The sequence below is a fragment of the Hippoglossus stenolepis genome, chromosome 5 (genome assembly GCF_022539355.2).
Source record: "Hippoglossus stenolepis isolate QCI-W04-F060 chromosome 5, HSTE1.2, whole genome shotgun sequence".
NCBI lineage: Eukaryota > Metazoa > Chordata > Actinopteri > Pleuronectiformes > Pleuronectidae > Hippoglossus > Hippoglossus stenolepis.
The window spans coordinates 16,959,817-16,979,800 of record NC_061487.1 but is presented as its reverse complement, the minus strand read 5'-3'; the positions used below and the strand labels follow the sequence as shown (position 1 = coordinate 16,979,800).

At 44.2% G+C, this 19,984-nt stretch overlaps 1 protein-coding gene across 5 annotated transcripts in view; it reads left to right on the top strand.

Moving 5' to 3' along the window:
- Positions 1-19,984, top strand: part of iqsec3b (IQ motif and Sec7 domain ArfGEF 3b) — a 38,634-nt gene that overhangs the window by 7,516 nt on the left and 11,134 nt on the right. For all 5 annotated transcript variants that reach the window (XM_035156349.2, XM_035156350.2, XM_035156348.2 and 2 more), the window contains 6 exons: positions 4,202-4,319; positions 5,317-5,712; positions 6,114-6,826; positions 7,668-7,829; positions 9,783-9,905; positions 14,914-15,080. In XM_035156349.2, coding sequence (XP_035012240.1) covers positions 4,202-4,319; positions 5,317-5,712; positions 6,114-6,826; positions 7,668-7,829; positions 9,783-9,905; positions 14,914-15,080 — 1,679 coding nt within the window. The remainder of the gene's footprint in view (positions 1-4,201; positions 4,320-5,316; positions 5,713-6,113; positions 6,827-7,667; positions 7,830-9,782; positions 9,906-14,913; positions 15,081-19,984) is intronic.

Here is a 19,984-nt window from a genome sequence, read left to right as displayed (position 1 = left end):
TTCTACTTTTCTAGAGGTTTTTACTCTTGCTTCTCTTCGACTCTTCCTTCAGCCAATGAAAACTTTCCGTCCCCTCTGTATATTTGTACACGTGTGTCATCTGACCGAGTGATGTCCGCTCCCATGGCTTTTCTCCATGCTCGTTATCGTGTGTGCTCAGTACACAGCTTGTGGAGTGTTGTGAATTGGTGTATTTATGGACTCGCCGAGCCCGGAGTCACAGTGAGGAGTTAAATTCTCCGTAACCGACCTATAGCGCTTACAGCCCCAAGGGTAACTCACATATAGAGCGAGAGACAGAGGGGTTGGGGGTTGGAGGAGTGGGGAGGGTAAGTGCATGAACTGGGACCGCCACTGTAAAGTGCCCATGGCAACCCGGCACTACTGACGCAATGGTTATTACTACCATAGTAACTGGAGAATTGAAGTGTTGACTTTGAAAATCCACTGTAGACACTTTTTGCCATCTGTTTCAGCGTGGGCAAGGTGGTCTGTTTGTTGTGCGAGTTTGCTCATGCTTTTTATTTTCCTGTGTGTGTGTGTGTGTGTGTGTGTGTGTGTGTGTGTGTGTGTGTGTGTGTGTGTGTATGGGGGTGTGTGAATGCATGACGTTTCACTCTGGAGTTGTTTGAATGAGCAGGGCTCTGTTTTCAACTTTGTAAAGTTGATTTTGTCGTGTTTCTCTCTGATTACCGTTCGTGTCCTTGCAAAACATCCCCCCATCTTTTAATCCTCTGTGTCCAGTCTTTCTCAGTCTCAAGCTTTTTCTCTCTTTTTTCATCTTCTGTAATATCTTCCCCCCTTTTTTCTACATCCTTCCCCTTTTTTTCTATGTGCATCTCTATCCGGTATCTATCTGTTGTAGGACTTTGTCTCTTCTAATCACCTCACCGCAATTATTTCTATCTCATCACTCTCTGTCAAGTCTCCCTCTGTCATTCTGTATTTATTAATATCCCCATCTGTCTGTCTGGACTCTCTCCCTCTCTCTGTCTCTCTCTGTCTCTCTCTCCTCTCTGATCTGATGACTTCGCTCCCTACACCCACATATAGTCCCAATTGGACGGGCTAATGGCACAGCGGCAGTGGATAGCCAACTGCGATGATGAGATGTAGAGGAGCCAAGGCTCATTATTATCGTCCTATATGAAATTGTGTGTTCTGCCTGGTGGCTGTGAACCAGCACCACCTCTGCACAACGAACTGTCACCTCCTGAATCAAGCCTCCCCGGAGATGTCATGAGATCTAGCCTGTAACCTGCCGTGCCTTTTCTCGCCTCATCCCTTGTGGGTGTGTGTGTGTGTTTGTGTGTGTGTGTGTGTGTGTGTGTGTGTGTGTGTGTGTGTGTGTGTGTGTGTGTGTGTGTGTGTGTGTGTGTGTGTGTGTGTGTGTGTGTGTGTGTGTGTGGGCCTCTGTGGGACCTTGAGAGATGCGACTTGACAGATATTAATTTCACCTCCATAGTGACGTCACTATTGTAGGCGGAGCAGGAGTGTGTGCATAGTGTGTTTGGTATGTGAGCATGCGTGCGTGTGTGTTGTGTGTGTGTATTAGAAACAGAGGGAGAGAGAGAGAGAGAGAGAGAGTATTGCGCCCATATCATTAAAGAGGCTTTTGCTGTCCAGATGCATTAATACCTCAACTCTTGCTTTTAAATCCTCTAATGTATTCTAATGTACTCTAATGTATTCTGATGCAGCGCTGGGGCATGGCAATGTTTTAATAGAGTTTCTGATAGAGTCGGCCTCCAGCGTGCACTCACCAACACACTCTCACTTTATCCTCCCCGTTTCCCCTCTCTACGTTTCTATCTCGGCCTTTTCCTCTGCTTCCACTCTCTTTTCATTTTCTCCAGCTTTATCTCGTTTAAAGATACGACCGAGCTTCTCCGGCTGTGTCTCTGACTTGTGGCTGGGGGCACGGAGGATAGTTGCTTTCACAGCAATCAGAGAAAACAAAGAGGAACTTTAGTGATGCTCTCATTATTTAACCATGAGCAGGCTTTTTATTCTCCCCCAGTCTTGTTTGGTCCCCTTCGTGTAAAAATTACCGGAGTAAGCATTATCTGGGCGGAGGAAAAAGATTGCACGAGCACAAACCATCATGCGCACACACAAACTCACTCATAATCGCACACCATTATAAAACCTCTTAGGGTGTGATTATACCTCTATGCTTGTACCACGTCATACCTTTAAGCTTTATTTGGCTGAATAAAGGGAACTAAAATGTCCATGTTGCTTTTAGTAGAGGTGAGACAAGATATCCGATGATGATAAAAGATGCTGAAGTTCGACCAAAAGTGGAAAACGTGGAGATGCAGCAAAATAACACTTTCTGCTGTGTCATTGCAATTATTTGCTTTCTTGGTTCTTACATGGATTTCACAGAATTTCGCTATTGCTGCCCTGTAAAAGAACATTGTTCAATCTGTGGACAGGACCTGGGATTATACAGGACCAGGATGGGGCAGTGAGCACTGGGAGGCAGCATCCGCCACAAATTTAAATCTATTTTGTTTTGACTGTGCTACTTCTTTATTACTGGAATAATTGATTATTATCTGTGGAGTCAGATTTTATTATCCCTCTACTTTTTGTACCGGTCACGTTCGACTCAGGGCATATGACGGCCTGTCTAATATTGTCTTGCATCGCTTCCAGTGTTTTTCTCTTATATAACGTCACAGACTTATCATCCTCTTACACTGTAATCCACGCAGCAGAACACGAGAGATAGTCATTTTTGTTTCTACGAAGCAGACAGTTATACTTTTAATCACGATTGCCACTGTAATCCAGATCATGTCATTGCCATGGAAACACATCCACTCTTTGGAGTTTCGTACACACGCCGATGTCCGTGGAGCAAAACATCTGGCGGGACATTGTTGTTGTGCCAAATGACCACACAAGACACAGATCTAGATGTGAGTGAATATTCTTTCAAGGCAGGCATTTGATCCAAAACCACTTTCTGTTTGCCACCTACTGCAGCATCTGGTACTTTCTCCTCAGTATCAGAGTGTGTTATCCAGCACAGTAATTGCTTGAGTCTGGGAGCAGATTGTTTCCTAATGATGCGGATTGCAACCACTTGAGTGATGAGTGAGTTTGTTGGTTTATATGATGCTTGTTGTGGCCCATGTCTATCAAAGACCTCATTCGTATGAATGCATCGACTCATAACTAATGAAAAGCATCAGAGTGGTGATGCATAATCTGTGCGCGTGGTTTACCCTAATCAGGTCATACTAACTTTTTATACTGTAATGATGCCACTTCATAATGACATCATACACACACACACACACACACACACACACACACACACACACACACACACACACACACACACACACACACACACACACACACACACACACACACACACACACACACCTCATGGTAGCAAAATGGGGATAATTCAGTAATACAGTAATCTTCATTTAAAGTGGAGATGAGATGATGAGCTGATCAATAAATCAACACAGTTGTTCACCCAGGTAGAAAATATGAATTCTGCTATAATATTTATATGTTTCAGACGTTTCCCCAATAATTGCTTCTTTGTTGTTAAATGCTAATTAGTTTTATATCTCCGGCCTCCACATGAAATAATCACTCTTTGATTTTATCTATGAACATGAATAACACAATATTGGTTTGTATTAAGGAGCCAGAAGAAAAAAAAGGTTGGGAACCAATTGATCACTTAATTATTAGAATATTAATCATGAAAAATTCTGAGCATTGATTTATCATTTAGTCTTTTGTTAATGGAAAGAAGCTAAATATTCACTGTTTATGCTTCTGTCAGTTTTATATCATTGTGACGATAGTGTATAATCAAAACAAGTCTCTGATTCATCAACCTTGAGTTGTGAGCTGTGTTTTACCACCATTTTTATTTTTGACATTTTTCAACAGATTTACAAACAATGAAAATATTGTTGTCTGGAGTGTCAACTTTGTCAAAAATAATTTCATCCTGGTCACATATCCCAAGTTTCAGCCCTGTGACTTGTCACCGGACACATACAGTCCCCCCCGCCCGGAGCCACTGCAGCCACACATCTGCTGCTTCCCTCACGAACCCCCTCACACTCTGCACAGTTGATGACCTGCCACTGAGATAATGGCAGAGCTTTGAAGGTCAGCGGCGATGACTGATAGCTTTCTCCTCCTATCACCTTGGTAGTGGACAGATGCTGAGCCTGGAGGACGGAACATCCTCCGGTGGCGGACAGGAAGTGGATGGAACCAAGAGGGAGGGACCTAGCGAGTATGAGATCACCCTGGAGAATAAAAACAAACAGGTATGTGTTGTTGTTTTTTTTACAGTGCATGTGAGGCCCTGCAGGCACGTGATTGGACGGACCCCCTCCACCTGTTTAAGTTTGAGCAGGTGATGATGGATGATCACCTGACAGTGTGTCTTCCCTCACAAAAGAGATTTCCATTCAGATCTATTTCCGTCTCTGTTGACATGACAAAGAGCACCAGCGACTCCAGTGCCACAGCGACATGAACACAAAAGATGCTAGGTTGCCATGGCAACAGCTAATAACTGCTCCTGGCGGCTGGAGATGTCCTTATTTCTTGTAGCAAACTGCTGAAGGGTCCGTCGCCGCCACTGCCTTCGTTGCTGCAGTGTGCGCACACAAGCATGTATCAGTGTGTGTCCGTGCGCTTTTCTGTTTGCGTTTGCAGACGCACACACACACACACACCGGCACATGTGCGGCTGTCCTCCTTTTCTCCCTCTCTGTCTCATCTTCCCCCGCCTCCCACTCTTCCCCCGCCCTCCCTCGTTTTTCCCTCTTGCTGAAAATTTCGGATGCTATGATTTTTCGGGGCTGAGCTGCTGCTGCCAACAAACAAAACAGAAACAGGGTTGTGCGGTTGTTTACTTTTCTATTCAATTTCCCAACAGCAACTTTATCACAGCATATCCATCCTCCTTCCCATTGTCCTTAAGCCACTATTAGCAGTTGAATGATGATAGATTAAGTTTACTTTGGATCTAATACCATAAATCCTTTCTGGTTTTTAAAGAGTGGGCAGATGAGTAGGGATTCTTCTGAGGAGGGTGTGTGTGGATTTCATGACTCAGGCAAAGCTTGCATTCTTTTTATCTTTTGTTGACATCGGTACAAAATGGTGTCATAATGTTTGCCTGCTGGTGGATGAATACATATTTTTGTCTGTGCTGCTGTGTGCTCACTCTTCCAGTGTCTTCTCCAAGTTTCACAGCCTTGTAAACATGTTTTGATACTTAAACTCACTCCCCCTCACTCGCTGCCCTTTCTCCAGATAGAAGAGTTGGAGCAGAAGTACGGAGGCCACCTCATAGCAAGGCGGGCGGCCCGCCGCATCCAGACAGCCTTCCGTCAGTATCAGCTCAGCAAAAACTTCCAGAAGATCCGCAACTCGCTGTCAGAGAGCAAGCTGCCCCGCCGGATCTCAATGCGCCATCCCAGCCCTTCAGGCCGCACCCGGAACGCAACCCAGAGACACAGTTACAATCTGCACCCAGGAGGAGGACAGATACCTCTGCGCTCCAAAACTCCCCCTCCTCCGCCGTGTCGATCCACCTCTCTGCCCCCGTCTCCTGCATCGGCCCCAGCAGCCGCTCCCTCTCCTGCCCCGACCACAGCTCCACCTCCAACGCCCTCACTCACACAGCTGGAGGACTGCTTCAGTGAACAAGTGAGTCTCATCTCATCTTCTGTCTTTACTCTAAATAGGGATGTAAAGTGGTGCAGGAAGTTTCATTAAATTATACAATATGTCATTATTATAGCAGCCTGGCACTTTGTTACAGACTCAAGTATCTCACAACCTTTGCCCTGACATAGTCTGGAGACATTCATGCTGCCCTCTGGATGAATTGTAATAGCTTTGTGGATTTCCTGACCTTTTTACATGTTGACATCATAAGGTCAAAATTTTCATTTTGCCAAATAGGCCATGGTTTGCTAAGTAGCCGGCCACCATCCCTGTGCCACTAGCCACCAGCTGGAATCAGAAACTTTTCCACTCCTCACTCCTGCTCATTGACCTGATTAAATCAGTGTTTTCAAGTGTTTTTCTCATCATCTTATTTGCAGCTGCACTCTCTGGCCCAGTCAATCGATGAGGCCCTTCGTGGTTGGAGCCTATCAGAGGGCGGAGAGGGGAAGGGGCTCCTAATGGACCCAGGGGCACTTCGCGCGGCTGCTGAGAGCGCCTGTCTGCCGCGCAGTGCCAGCTCGTTGCTGATGGCCTTCAGGGATGTCACTGTTCACATTGACAGCAATAGCTCCTACACCATCTCCTCCGCCACCACCACCACCACAACCTCACTGGGCAACACCGGTGGGGGAGAGCCGGGCAGTAGAAAAACGTCTTTGGGCGGAATGGCCGGGGGGATAGATGGCCAGTTTGCAGGGGAACCAGAGTTTCCTGCCCCGCCTCCCAGCGAGGAGCTGGAAATGGTCGATCCGGGTTCCAGGAGGGGCTCCACAGCGCCAGGTCTGGGAGGAGGAGGGATGGAGGGGGAGAGTGGCTCAGACAGACTGGGATCCACTTCTAACTCTGCTTCCACCTCCACCTCCACCCAGTCGAACCAGCAGCCTGCACAGATTTACACCCAGTACCAGCAGTACCACTACACTCATCCTCAGCAGATCCCCGGGGGGCCGAGCCCTGAGGCCTTGCAGGCCCTGGTCGTCTCTCTGCCCAGGGACCGCTGCCAAGACCCAGCCTCGTGCCGCTCGCCAACCCTGTCCACAGACACACACCGCAAACGCCTCTATCGTATCGGACTCAACCTCTTCAATGTGTGAGTGTGCTGGCAACACACGCACACACACACACACACACACACACACACACACACACACACACACACACACACACACACACACACACACACACACACACACACACACACACACTTAACCTCTCTCTCTTCAGCACACAGAAAAATTCTGAAATATCTCGGCACTTTTCTGCACCCTCTGGCTCAGGGTTCAAAGTACACTTATTACTGTTTGTGTCTAACAAATCTTCAACAGACAGGCAAATTGCTTTAATCAGCTGCTCATTAGCGTGTGTGGTCGTTGGGAGGAGCTGCCTTTTCAGTGCCATCTTCCGATGTCATGATGTCTGGGTAAAAAAAAGAGCTGGAGAGGGGGGGGTGCAGGAGGAAGAGAAGAAAATAGAGACAGAAAAAGATGGAGAAGGCAAGAAAGGGAGTCAAGGAGGTCATGAACAATTTTGGAGAGACTCTCAGTGACTATAAATAGAGTCCACGGTCGGCCTGCACTTATTATTAGTTAATACAAATTAAATTAAATTAACTCATATGCATCAGTGACATTGGATGTGATCCAGAAGTCCAGAGCTAACAGCTTTTGTGCATGAGTGAACTCTTCTTTTCCCTCTTTTCTCCTTTCTCTTTGCGCAGCTCTTCCCCCACACACACATATACACATACAACCACACACACACACACGCACACATATACACATTAAAGCACCCTTTCCCTTAAATAAAGTGTTAATCATTTTCCTTGTCACTCAGGCGCCTCACACCTATCTGCTTGAACGCACAGAATACTCGCACACGCCCTGTTAACTCTAACACTATCTGCTTCTGTGCTGTTGGTGATCTGCGGGCAGGAACCCAGAAAGAGGCATCCACTTCCTGATCACACGTGGCTTCGTCCCGGACACGGCCATCGGAGTGGCTCACTTCCTGCTGCAGAGGAAGGGCCTGAGCCGACAGATGATTGGAGAGTTTTTGGGGAACAGCAAGCTGCAATTCAACCGAGATGTCCTCGAGTGAGTCCTTATTTTTTATATATGCAGTGACACATACATCACACACAGGAGTATATGTGAATTCTAAGTCTAAGTCCTGTAATATGGGGCCAATATTGTTGCAAAACACTGTGTGTGTGTTTGTGTGTGTATGTGTTTGTGTGTGAATGTTGTACACCAAAATTGTGTAGCTGTGTAACATGCAACTGAGAACTGTCACAGCAGAGGCCGGGTGTCATCATATATAAAACGACATCTGACATCACAATGAGGTCCTTGGGGCAAAACACTTTTTCAAACACTAATATCTGCACGCATTTGCACATTTGTCTACACATGCACAAATATCAATGCACTTGCAAAACCACATTACACATTTGCAGATTTTTTACACGTTCACATATATGATTAAAAACACACACACACACACACACACACACACACACACACACACACACACACACACACACACACACACACACACACAATTTTGCACACTTGTAATGAATCCACTCTTCATATTCTGACTGAGTGTCTGACTGAAGTGTAGGAAGCTCAGTTTTTGTGAAGATGATTATTTAGCTCAAAACAAGAGTTATAAATTTGTATTAATAGCACTATACATTGTAGCTGTTATCAAATTGTCAACTGCTCCAGTAATGTTGATATATTATTTACTAATACTTTAAAAATTAGATATAAGTCGAGCACCCGAAAATTCTGGAACACACAAATACGAAGTGGCATCATTACAAGTAAACTGACCTTAATTTGTAAATCTGCTGTTTAATCTGCTGTTTAATAAAAACATTTGAGTGGCCCGGTGGTGAAACATTCCTCCTCCACTTGTTGTTTGTACCTTTAGTTCATCAAAAGCTGCATTAATTCATATTCAAATGCTATTAAAATTGATTGATTAAAGAACCTTTTACCAGGACATATTAACATTTTTTAGAATTGCAGATTTGATTGTGTGTTACAAAGAAAGAACCTCTTGCTGCTTCACTAAATGACTTCCTGGATTTAACATAACATTCTTCCCTCAACATCTGTTAAGTATTTGTTTCAGAGCCGGTTAATTAAGAATAAACAGTGAACCAGTTTGGGTTGTTGCTTTTTATTACCAAAAGATGCAACAAGAGATTTGTTGGACTGACTTTAATGAATCCAAGAATTTTAAAATATCTGGCTATTAGAGCCTAATCACTTTATACAAACATGATATCAGACACAGACACACACACAAACCCAGTTGACATGCAGCACATTCACGACAACAAGCACTCACTCAGTGCTTTGACTATATTCGCATCCAACCAGTGTTGACAGAGATCCAGGATAGGGAGGCTTTTTGCTGAGGTTGTTGCTGAGACTTTAGAAATAGGTCACTGCACACACACACACACACACACACACACACACACACACACACACACACACACACACACACACACACACACACACACACACACACACACACACACACACACACACACACATGCACATAAACATACAGTACACTTGCACTTCTCTTCTTGTGCATGCACTTCCTTTATTGCCACAGTCTGTCCTCAGCCTTTCAAGTGCCCCCTCGCTCTTTGCATTTCATTATTTCCCCCTCTCATCCCTCTTTCCTTCCCTTTTATGCCCCCCTCCCCCGTCATCGGACCCTTTCTTCTCCATTAATATTTGCACAAAGAGTGTGTGTGTCCGTGTGCGTGTGCGTGTGTGTGCACAATGTTGTCTCTATGTGCATCTTCCAGGTCACTGGCTCTGTAAAGGAAGTATGACTGTTAGAGTGAGATTTGCCATCAGCACTTGGGTAGTCATATTTTGTCGCACGCGCACCAACACACACTCGCACGCTCACCTTCACATCACAGTGACGCACCGCAGCTAAACCCGATCTCACTCTCCTTTCTCTCTCTGATTTCTCTTTTTTTTCTTCCTTTCTCACTGTCTGTCTCACTGCAGTTGCGTCGTGGATGAGATGGATTTCTCAGGCATGGAGCTCGACGAAGCCCTAAGAAAGTTCCAGGCTCATGTCCGCGTTCAGGGAGAAGCGCAGAAAGTGGAGAGACTCATCGAAGCCTTTAGGTGAGACTGTCAACTCGCTCACATGCAGGCCTCGCTGACTTAACGGGCTCTGGCTTCTCCTTTTTTTAATACAACAGTCCATCACATGAATGAGCAATGCTTGTATAAGGGCCCTCTGAACTTTTTAAAATTAATGGACCTCTTGCCTGTGGCCAACTATGCAAAACAGACAAACAAAGAGACATAACCAAACCCGCAGATTTTGCAGTAAAACAGAAGAGTCTTTTCTGATCTCATCTCGCAGCCTTGGGGCAGCGGACACATCCAGAATGGCACACTAATAGGCCGACTGTATAGGCAAAGTGTTTAACTGGTTCTGCTAGCTCCCTGCGACAGGCTCGGATGAGACCAAAGCCCCGTTTCATTAACAAATTACCCTGATTGCCTGTAACCTTTGACTAAACTCAGCAGAGTTTGATTGTCAGCCAATCATAACAAGAGATCGGAGCTGCAGGCAATCAGCGTGCATTTCATCAGGACAAAAATAGATGCTCTATTTCACAAACTTCCTCCCCTGGATGACAGTCCGCGGACAACTCTTCATGGGGGCTGTTTGCGTGTGGTGAACACTGAACAGCTTCCGTTTCCATCCAAAATCACACATAAATATGTGGAAGTGCATGTTTGGTTATCGCAAGGTGCTCTTTTTTAGCCTGAGTTGTTCTCTGCCCATTTACTCTCCAGTCACTAAAGTTTATACGCAGACCCACTGAAGAAGACACATATAAATACCAAGAGGACCTTGAGAGACCTTCTGTAGTTTGCACACTCACTCATTTATGCCTTTGAATGGACTGTCTGGCTTTTTGTGGCCTCCACCTGGACACAAACAGGTTTTATGATGCTGGGGTTTTTTGGGCTTCTTTGAGGCAAAAGCAGATAGTGACCTGACAAATAAGATGGTACCGTATCCCCTGGCTGGAACTCTCCTTGAAATGTCCTGGCAGTATCCAAAGATTACCCCCAGGACTAAAAATGCAATAAAAATGTGATCATTGTTTTCTGTTGAAGCGTAATTGGTTACCTCGCTGTGAACGTTTAATCTGCCTCTGCTGATGTGCCGCTCTTTCCCCTCTGGAAAACCAACAATGTGACCAGAAGGACATAACTTGTGCCATATTGCTCATTTGAACTCCCAGATGTCCTCTTCCATTATGTAAAACCACTAGTACAATATAATGTAAAGAGTGTGTATTTGCGATTTCAATGCATGGCTTGATTTTCTGTCTCCAATATGTGATGTGAATATGGGCTTACTGTTTCCCGTCTCTTTTTTGGGACCCTGAAGCGGATGACCAAGATTTCTTCTAAAAGGATGAAGCGGGTTTAATTCTGTTTTTCTTTTGTCTGCTCGTCTTTCAGTACTTTCCAGCTTGCCTGTGTGGCGCTCAGCCCAAACCTCATTGTCATTCAGTCGGTCCTACTATGACTTAAACCTTAAAGACTAAGGGCTCTATTTTAACGACCTGAGCGCAGGGTCTAAATCTCATGGTGCGAGTGCATTTAAGATATGTCCAAATCCACTTTTGTTAGTTAAACGGTGGAGAAAAAAGAAAGACCTTGCACCTTGGTGGATTGCTATGGTAATGGTGGCTTTTCCAGGTAGTAAGAGAGAGCACTTATGTACAGAGGGAACAGTGTGACTAAGTGCATGAGCAGACCATCTGTGTATGTAACAAGTAGAGTGTACGTTCGTTTCACACCCGCCTGTGTAGGTGCATATTACTATCTTGATCATTCACACTTAAAATAACAGTAAACTACAGCCCCAGTTTTAATCAAGGTAACAGTGAATTTCGTTTTTGTTGCCTTTTAATTCTGTCGTGTCCACTTTACCTGTGGCTTTATTCATCTCTGCTATAACGTCCAGGGCAAACAACATATGGCGAAAGGATAAACAGCTAAACGGATGTTTTTTCCTTCCACTGTTTGCATTGGTCACTCACAATAGATCACGATTTCTCGTTGCTATTTGCTGCGTAACATGAATAAAGATTTGACACATAATCTCATCAGGGAACCTTATTTGCAACGACTTCCATGATCCCACGCTGCTTCATGATGTAACCAAACTAGGTCTTATTTTGATCATTTTGACTGACAGCCCCCTAGAGGCTGAAGTTATATCATCGGCTTATTATCAACAATAGACGGAGCAGGTGACTCACATTAGAGGAGAATAGACACAATTGGAAAAACACAATGAATGATTTAGCACAAAAATATATATTTATATATATATAAATACATACAACACATTTAAGAGACAAGAACACTTAAGTACTTATCCTCACAAATCAAGTTATATATTAAAAAATTAAAAGTTATGAGAAAGGAGAACAATCAATTTCTGCATTAAGAGCAGGATATACCATGGCCGTAAGTCAGAAAATCCAATAAGTTTCTCGTTGGATAGTGGATTTGTTGGGGACTTTTTCCAGCTGTGGATTAATAGACATTAACTCAGGGCAAAGGAGGTCGAGTGGTTTGCAGACTGTGGATACGTGGGCATTACTTTACATGACCACTGTGTGACCTCTGCTGAAGAGGTCCTGTTTACGTGTGTTTGTTTGTAAGTAGATTTAAGCAAAAACATCTGGATGAATTATCACAAAGCCTGGTGGGGGGATGTGGTTTTGGGATCAGGGGGCAGATCCAAGATTGTTTTTTCCCTTTCTTCAACATTGAGAGATATTAAGCTTTTGGATATTTTTACTGACTTTCCAGGGAATACTTCATCAAACTAGATGGAAAAATAAGTCATTTTTAGGAGACTGATACCTATGAGCGTGTGCAATTTGGTGCAGCTTGAACAGATTTAAGGGGACTGTTGGGCCCTGTTGGAGATGTGCTCTACTAAGTGCCATTCTAGTTGTCACTTCTGTTTTGCATATACCCGGCGTTTTCTTACTCTTAGCAAGAAGTGGTGAAGGAAAAGGAGAAAGGGAGCAGTCAAGTCTGCCTCAGATTTGAGGGCCAATCAGCTAATCATCGGCTAATCATCGGTTAATCACATCGCACTCAATCATACAGGCAGGGCCCCCTGGGTGCAGAGTACATATTCATCAGTGATCCAAGGCCGCGCTCTCTGTAGCTGAATCTGTGAGTATATAAGTCAGAGAAGAGTGGGCTTTATTGGGACAGCCAGACATCCGATGCCATGTCGGTTACGTAATAGTTGTTATGTCATCTGTTTGAAGCGTGTTGCACTCTTGCCGTGAGTACTTCTTTTATTCAAAGTGGTATTTGTGCCAGCTGGCATGCAACGTTCATATGCAGATATGAGGATAAGAGATTCGGGAGCTAGTGTTCAAATAAACTGGTTACATAAGCCAGAGATCCACGTTTGAAAAATGTGTGAATGAAGCACAAACACACAATCACACACACACACACACGTCCAATCATTTATTTATTCACTCGACTGTTTGCTCACTCAGTGTATTAATGTGCACACATGCGCTCACACATCCATGCACATGTCCATTTGCATACATACACACACACGTACAGTCACTCTTGCCTTGTGTTCAGCCTTTGATGAATTTGCTGCAGAATTACATCAAGTTGAAACATCCAGACGTTCGTTTCTGCCTCCATGTGTCTGTACGTGTGTCTATGTGTGCGCTCGTGCATATTACATTTGTAGGGGAGTATCTATTCTCCCTCAAACAAAGGCATTTCTTCTGAAGTGGCCTGTAGTCGATTGATAGCCAATGGGTTCTCTGGCCTCAGATATTGCCGGGGTTCTGGGAAAAAGGCTTTTTAGTTTGCGTTGGCCTCAGATGTGGCCTCTCGCTTGCATATGCTCTGACAAGTGTATAGTCCTCTGGAGCACGGCAGCCCTCTCCATGTCTGCATCCTGCCTGGCTGTAGAGATAAAAGCCTCCCATCGCTGAAATGGCCCACTGTGTAAGTGTATGTGACAGTAAGAAAGATAGGGAGGGAGCTGTGGGAGAAGGAGGGGTGGGAGTGGGGGAGTCAGTGAAGCCTGTGGGCAGCGACGGAGAGGAAAACGAGTCCAAATTCAACATCTCTGGTTCCAAAGCAGACTGGGCATCGTTACCTTACCCAGGGCCGAACCATTTTGCCCTGTCACACGTCTCCTGTGTCCTGCCAGTCTCATTTATGAAAGAGTGACGGCTCCTCATATCCGAGGAGAAGTTACAATGACTGAGATAGTCAGTTTATGAAATAGTGCAGCTTGTATGGTAATAGAACCTCCTTGAAGTCAGCATGAATGCTCTTATCTCACATTCAGAACAAGCAACTTTTTAAGGACCATTATTAACCTCATTTGTGCCTAAATGCACCCCCACAACGTTTTCTCCCAGCTCACTGCAGATATTTTGAACTGAGCACGGTTCAAAGCTGAGAGGACATTTTTTGTGGGGGGTTGAGTACAATAACAATTACTGTTGAGGTGTCCCAGAGCTCTCTGTCAGTTGGCTTATGGTCTGTATTTTCCCTTACCTCATCCAAAATACTCCACAGTCGACTCTGCAATTCCTCGGTCCCCGGCAACACACCCACCTCCTCACCGGGACGGGCTGACATCACCGGTGACATAACAGAATGTTGTTTGGTGGTTATAAATAGAACCCATTATGCAAAGCAGGACAGTTTTTTGCAACATTGCCGCACACTAACAGGTATATTTTGAACAAAGGAAATACACAGCTACAGATTAGCACTGTTGCCTCATAGCAAGAAGGTTCCTGGTCCGAATCCTGGTTTGGTCGGGGGGTTTTCTGTGTGGAGTTTTTATGTTCTCCCCTTGTCGAGGTGTGGCTTCAAGCGTGAATGGTTGCTTGTTGGCTCTGCGACTCGCTGGTAACCTGTTCAGGCTATACCCCGCCTCCACCTCTAGCTGTAGCCCACCCTGAGACTCTCAAAGGATAAGTGGTATAGATAATGGATGGAAATACATCATTACTTGTGCCTATAAATGTGGCACATTGACTCGAATCCAGAGAAGGCGTATTGACGGTTGTTTTTTCGTCCACAGCCAGAGGTACTGCATGTGCAATCCCGATGTCGTGCAGCAGTTTCACAACCCGGACACCATCTTCATCCTGGCGTTTGCTGTGGTTCTGCTCAACACTGACATGTACTCCCCCAACATCAAACCCCAGCGCAAAATGGGCCTCGATGACTTCATACGCAACCTAAGAGGTGAGCGGGTCCATAAACATGGGGGGTTTGAATAAACATGGAAAAAAACGCAGATAATAAAAGATCAATGTCAATTAATTACAGATTTGGCATATATTAGTATATACAGATGCAGTGAGAAGAGTATGAGATAAAAAAAATTGTAAGATTGATAAATAACGGATAAAAGGTAGCAGATAAGGCAAATAGGAGTAAGATAAGCAATAATGTCTGCAAAAGCAGGTAGTCGGTGCAATAGGTTGATGAGTCTGCATGTGCAAAACTGGTGCAATCCGTGCACACAGCATTCCTAGTGTACATGAGAGGCCATGTGATATGTGTTTTCAGGCAAGCGTTTACATAGAGGCTGCATGTACAGTGTGTGTCATTGTGTGAGTTGTCGCAGTGGAGGGAGCTGGTGTAATTACCTGCAGCCATGTTTGAACATTCATGACAAGTGGTTTATGTGTTTTGAATTTAACCAGACATGCACAGCTCGAACATTTTACTGCAGACCATGAGGCCATCCAATGGAGAGATGTGCCAGGTAGAATGATGAGGAGGAGGAAAAGGGGAGCAGAGGGCAGGGAAGTCAAAGTTTTGCAACAAGCCTCATCTTATCAGCTTCATTTTAATCTCACCTTCAGCATTTGAGTGACAGCCTCCTGAACTTAGGTAAATTACTCAAAGAGGCGGCGGTTGCTTGCCTCATCCGTCAAGAAAAACCATGTGTGCGGGAGGATATTTCCAGATATCTTCGACTCTTAGCTCTGCCCCAGAGACCATGGCGTCGTCTCATTTAATTGAGGCTCACTCAGATTTAATGATATGAGCGTGGGTTTTCCAGAAGCATCTCATCACCTGCACGCAAGCTCCTCGAGGCGCTGAGCACTCGATGTTGATGTCTCTATCCGACATTGCAACACATGCACACGGCGCTCAAAGCAGCACAGCAGTTTATTTTTACATTCAGCTAATGGAAAAAAAAACACCATATTATAAAATGTGTTATCTTTTTTTCAAGCCAGTTTCAATTTAGGCTGTACAGCAGTGTCAGACCAGAGTGATGATTGGAAATGATAATGGAACAACTGCTGGGACTTAATATCAGCACACATACTGGGATTAAACGCATTCACTCCGATTCAGAGCTGCAAAAACCCAATATGAAATTAAACTAATTTGGCTGTAATATCTCAGACACAATTCATGAGCCCACACAGTCAGTCTCTTCTTATTCACTGATTATTGAGTTTATCGTGAGGATCCCCATTAGCTTCCACTGTGGCTGTCGCGCACACTAACTTCCCAGGGATTTGCACAATGAAAGGATTTAACTCACAATCAACATCTGTGACTAATAAAAACATTGATACGATAAATTTCAATGGACCAACTTCAAAATGTGTCAAATGAGGACATGAAGACTTTTAGGTTGAAATTCTTTAATTTCTAGATTAAGAAGCTGTCTGTGTTTCAAGTGTTGACTTTGAAATAAATGGAAATGCACAAGGCAGTGTTGTGCCATAATGCATCAAACGTGATACCATAAAATGGTGTGCCTTTCGGCATTCAATAAATTTGGTTATCAAATAAAAATTAGATATTAATATTTTATTTTAAATTAAATAATAACTTTAATTGATTAAAGTTACTCACCACCCTTCAAAGGAAGGAAAGATAGCCAATTTATTGATTAAGTCTCATTGATTAAGGTTCTAACTACAAATTTGGAACTCTGATTAACAATTAAATTAATAACTATAACCAAAATTACCCTATAGATAGTTAGCTAAGTTGAAGATATGGGGTTCTTGACAGTGTAGAGGTTGGCGAAATTCACTTATGCAACATTAATGGAAAAACATTTGTGAAAGAAAACATTTATTATGAATATAATAAAGTATAAAACACAAATTACTAACGGTCTAATTGCTAAACAAAGATAGGTATGTGTATACATGTGTGTGTGTCTGTGGAGTCAGCGTGCTTAAGATGGTGGCTGGCCAAAGAGATAACACCCTTCCCCACCTATTGGAATGTTTACGACCTGTAGAGATAATGAGGTGAAGAGTTATGCGTGTGTGTGTGTGTGCCAAATTAGAGGAAGTTACTAGATTGGATGCAACGAAGACTGTGAAGAGCATAACAGACTAACATTACTTTCAATAACTTGTACCCAAAATATCACAACACCACAAATCAAAGTTATAAACCTCACACAGAATCGAATAAACAGTCTTGCTTAGCCTAGTATAATTATTAAGCCCAGATGTGTTACCAGTCCGTGGAAAGGGAAAACGGAAGTTGCTGTGCAGTTCGAGTTTTGTGTCGTCTTGCTGGTTTCGTTGAGTTCAGTTCAGTTGCTGAAGTTTGCCAGCAGGACATCGAGTCGCTGCTAGGACGTTGGTAGAGCTTGGAGGCGAGAGGTTTCCTTGGTGAGATGAGCTGGAAGCTGCACCTTTGTGCTCCTCTCGAAGAGTTGGATGGAAGAGAAGATGTGAGCTGAGAAGAGGCTCACAGCCTTCCTCCTGTGGAAGGATTGTGGAAGAGGCAGGACGAGGCTCAACGCCTTCTCCGTTGAGGAGTTTAGAAAGAGAGAGATCACGAGAAGCTGGAGAACTTGGCTTATATTGGCCCGGTGACCTCACAGGTCATGGGGTCCAGAGTGACCAATGGGAGTTGAAACCTGTGTCCCTGGGGGTTTCCACCCTCTGTGTGAAGTTGATGCCTCTGGGACATTGAGTTCCTTGCTCTGGTTTTAATGGCCCTGGGAGACGGAGTCCTGGGGAACATGCCTTCAGGGTTTGATGGCACATGTAGGGAAGTGTGGTTTCACACAAACCATGGCCCAACATCCCCTTCGTTCTCAGGATCGCACCTGACGGGTTCCTGAGGGCGAACTTGGACATGTTTAGTCCAAAGCTGGAAAAGTCAATTGTCAGTTCATTTGGATTGTCACATCTGGGCATTTGTGTATACTATCTAGTTTGGCTAAGCAAGATTCAAATTAGACAAATAATTCAGATTACAATGACAGTACAATATGAATAACCTGTGCTCTTCACTAGGTTAGGAGAAAAAGGAAGAAATAAGACATTGTAAATTGTAAGATAAGATGCAGAGAGAGTGGCACGACAATGATAAGGTCATTTTGGAATGTCCAAGAGTTTTGTTCACTCATGGAATCCTACTCAATGTAGTACTCAGTCTGATCTGTTAGACTTAACAATTTTAATCTTCAGCAGGTTTTCCTGGAAGGTTGTCATAATTTTCAAAGTCTCCAAATCCAAATGACTGTATCATTGTTTCTGTAATAATATGCTAATGTCCTAACATGGGTATGGACTTCATTATTATGAAATGGAAAGTAGTCGATCCAAACATATTTACAAAGTTGGCAGTGGTATATAAGTTTAATCAGAATTTAGGTTTGAAGTTTGCTGCTGTTGCTAACAAAACAGTTTTCCTATTAACTGCAAGAACTTAATACTGACTGTCAGTACAGGAGTTAACTGTGTTGGTTATGGCCTTGAGGAGCGAGCTCTGGATCGCCTGTGTCGTGGCTCAGGCCGTAACACTCTGGGAGCCAGAGTCCAGGAGGACTTCAGAGGCGCTGTCACTGTGTGCTCGGTCATAACCATATCTTAAACTGTACTCAGAGACGCTGTCGTCATCTTCTGAGCAGTGGTAGTTGTCTGGGCCAGAATTTCAGAGTATGGTTTCCTACAGCTTCTACTGTGGAATGCCTATCTCTGGGAAGTTGGTGGACATGGCGGGTATGCTCTGTGTCCTACGCTGCCTTTGTCACCCCTTCGTTTTGTTGTGAGGGTGAAGTTTTGAGGCAGCGGATGAATTTGGCACCGTGCTGTTTGTTTTGACGGGCTCAGTTGCACCTACTGTAGCCTTGAAAGTGATAACAGTTTCCCGCCACCTGTGTCATCTTCCTGATCTGCTGCATTGAAGGTTTTCCTTGCTGTGTCATCAGTACAACATGTGTGCGTATACATGGATGTAGTTAAAGAACATGGACTTGAAGGTGGATTTTCTTCAGGCCTGGTGCGTTCTTTCCTGAAAATAAACATGCCTCAAACGTCGAAAATAATCTTGGGATTTTCGCGACGTGAATGTTTAATTTGGGATGCTGTAACAATGGATGTGATCTCGTCAGCAATAGAAGAGAACCTCGACTAGTGCTTGACGGAGCTCTGTGTAGTTACTTGTGACACTGGAAGGAAGTGACTGAATAAACTTGTGAACAGCTGTAGAGCTGGTTTTAACACGAGTCTAACCTTCTCTCTTTCTGTTGCATTTGGCACATCACTTAGCTGAGATCTAGTTCTCTAAAGTAATTATCAATATTGTTATCACAGTTGTCTGGATCAAATTGTTCAATATCTTTAGCTAGAAACTCAAGCAAATCAAGCGAGGACACTGTGAGGTCCGGCACGTGCATCACCTGCTGCAGGTCTCTCTGGTTGAGGGAGGTGCTAAAACATCTTGAAAGGTTGAAGTCCCCCTTTGGAGAGTTGTGCACGGAAAATGTGTCATGCATCAGTGGATGAGAAGAATATGAGGCACCATGTGTTCTTGAGGGTAAACTACATATGTCATCAATGTCAGTGTCAGAGTCAGAGAGATGGGAAGTTAGGAAGCTGTTACCTCTTCCTGTCAGTGGAGGATCAGGAGGTGACTTACTTCCCAAAGACTTGGGTCGGATGGGATTCTGTCCCATCTTGGGAGTGAAGAGGGAGTTAACCGTACACTATCGGAGGAGTGTGAATCGAATAACCAGAATCGCATTGGTTCAAAACTGATGTGAGGCCGGGCCTTCTAATCTAAGTTTTAACAATTCCTCCTTGTGTGAAATGAGATCTGACTCTGCTGAGTGCAGGTCTCTAAATAGTGCAGGGCTTTCTTACTAG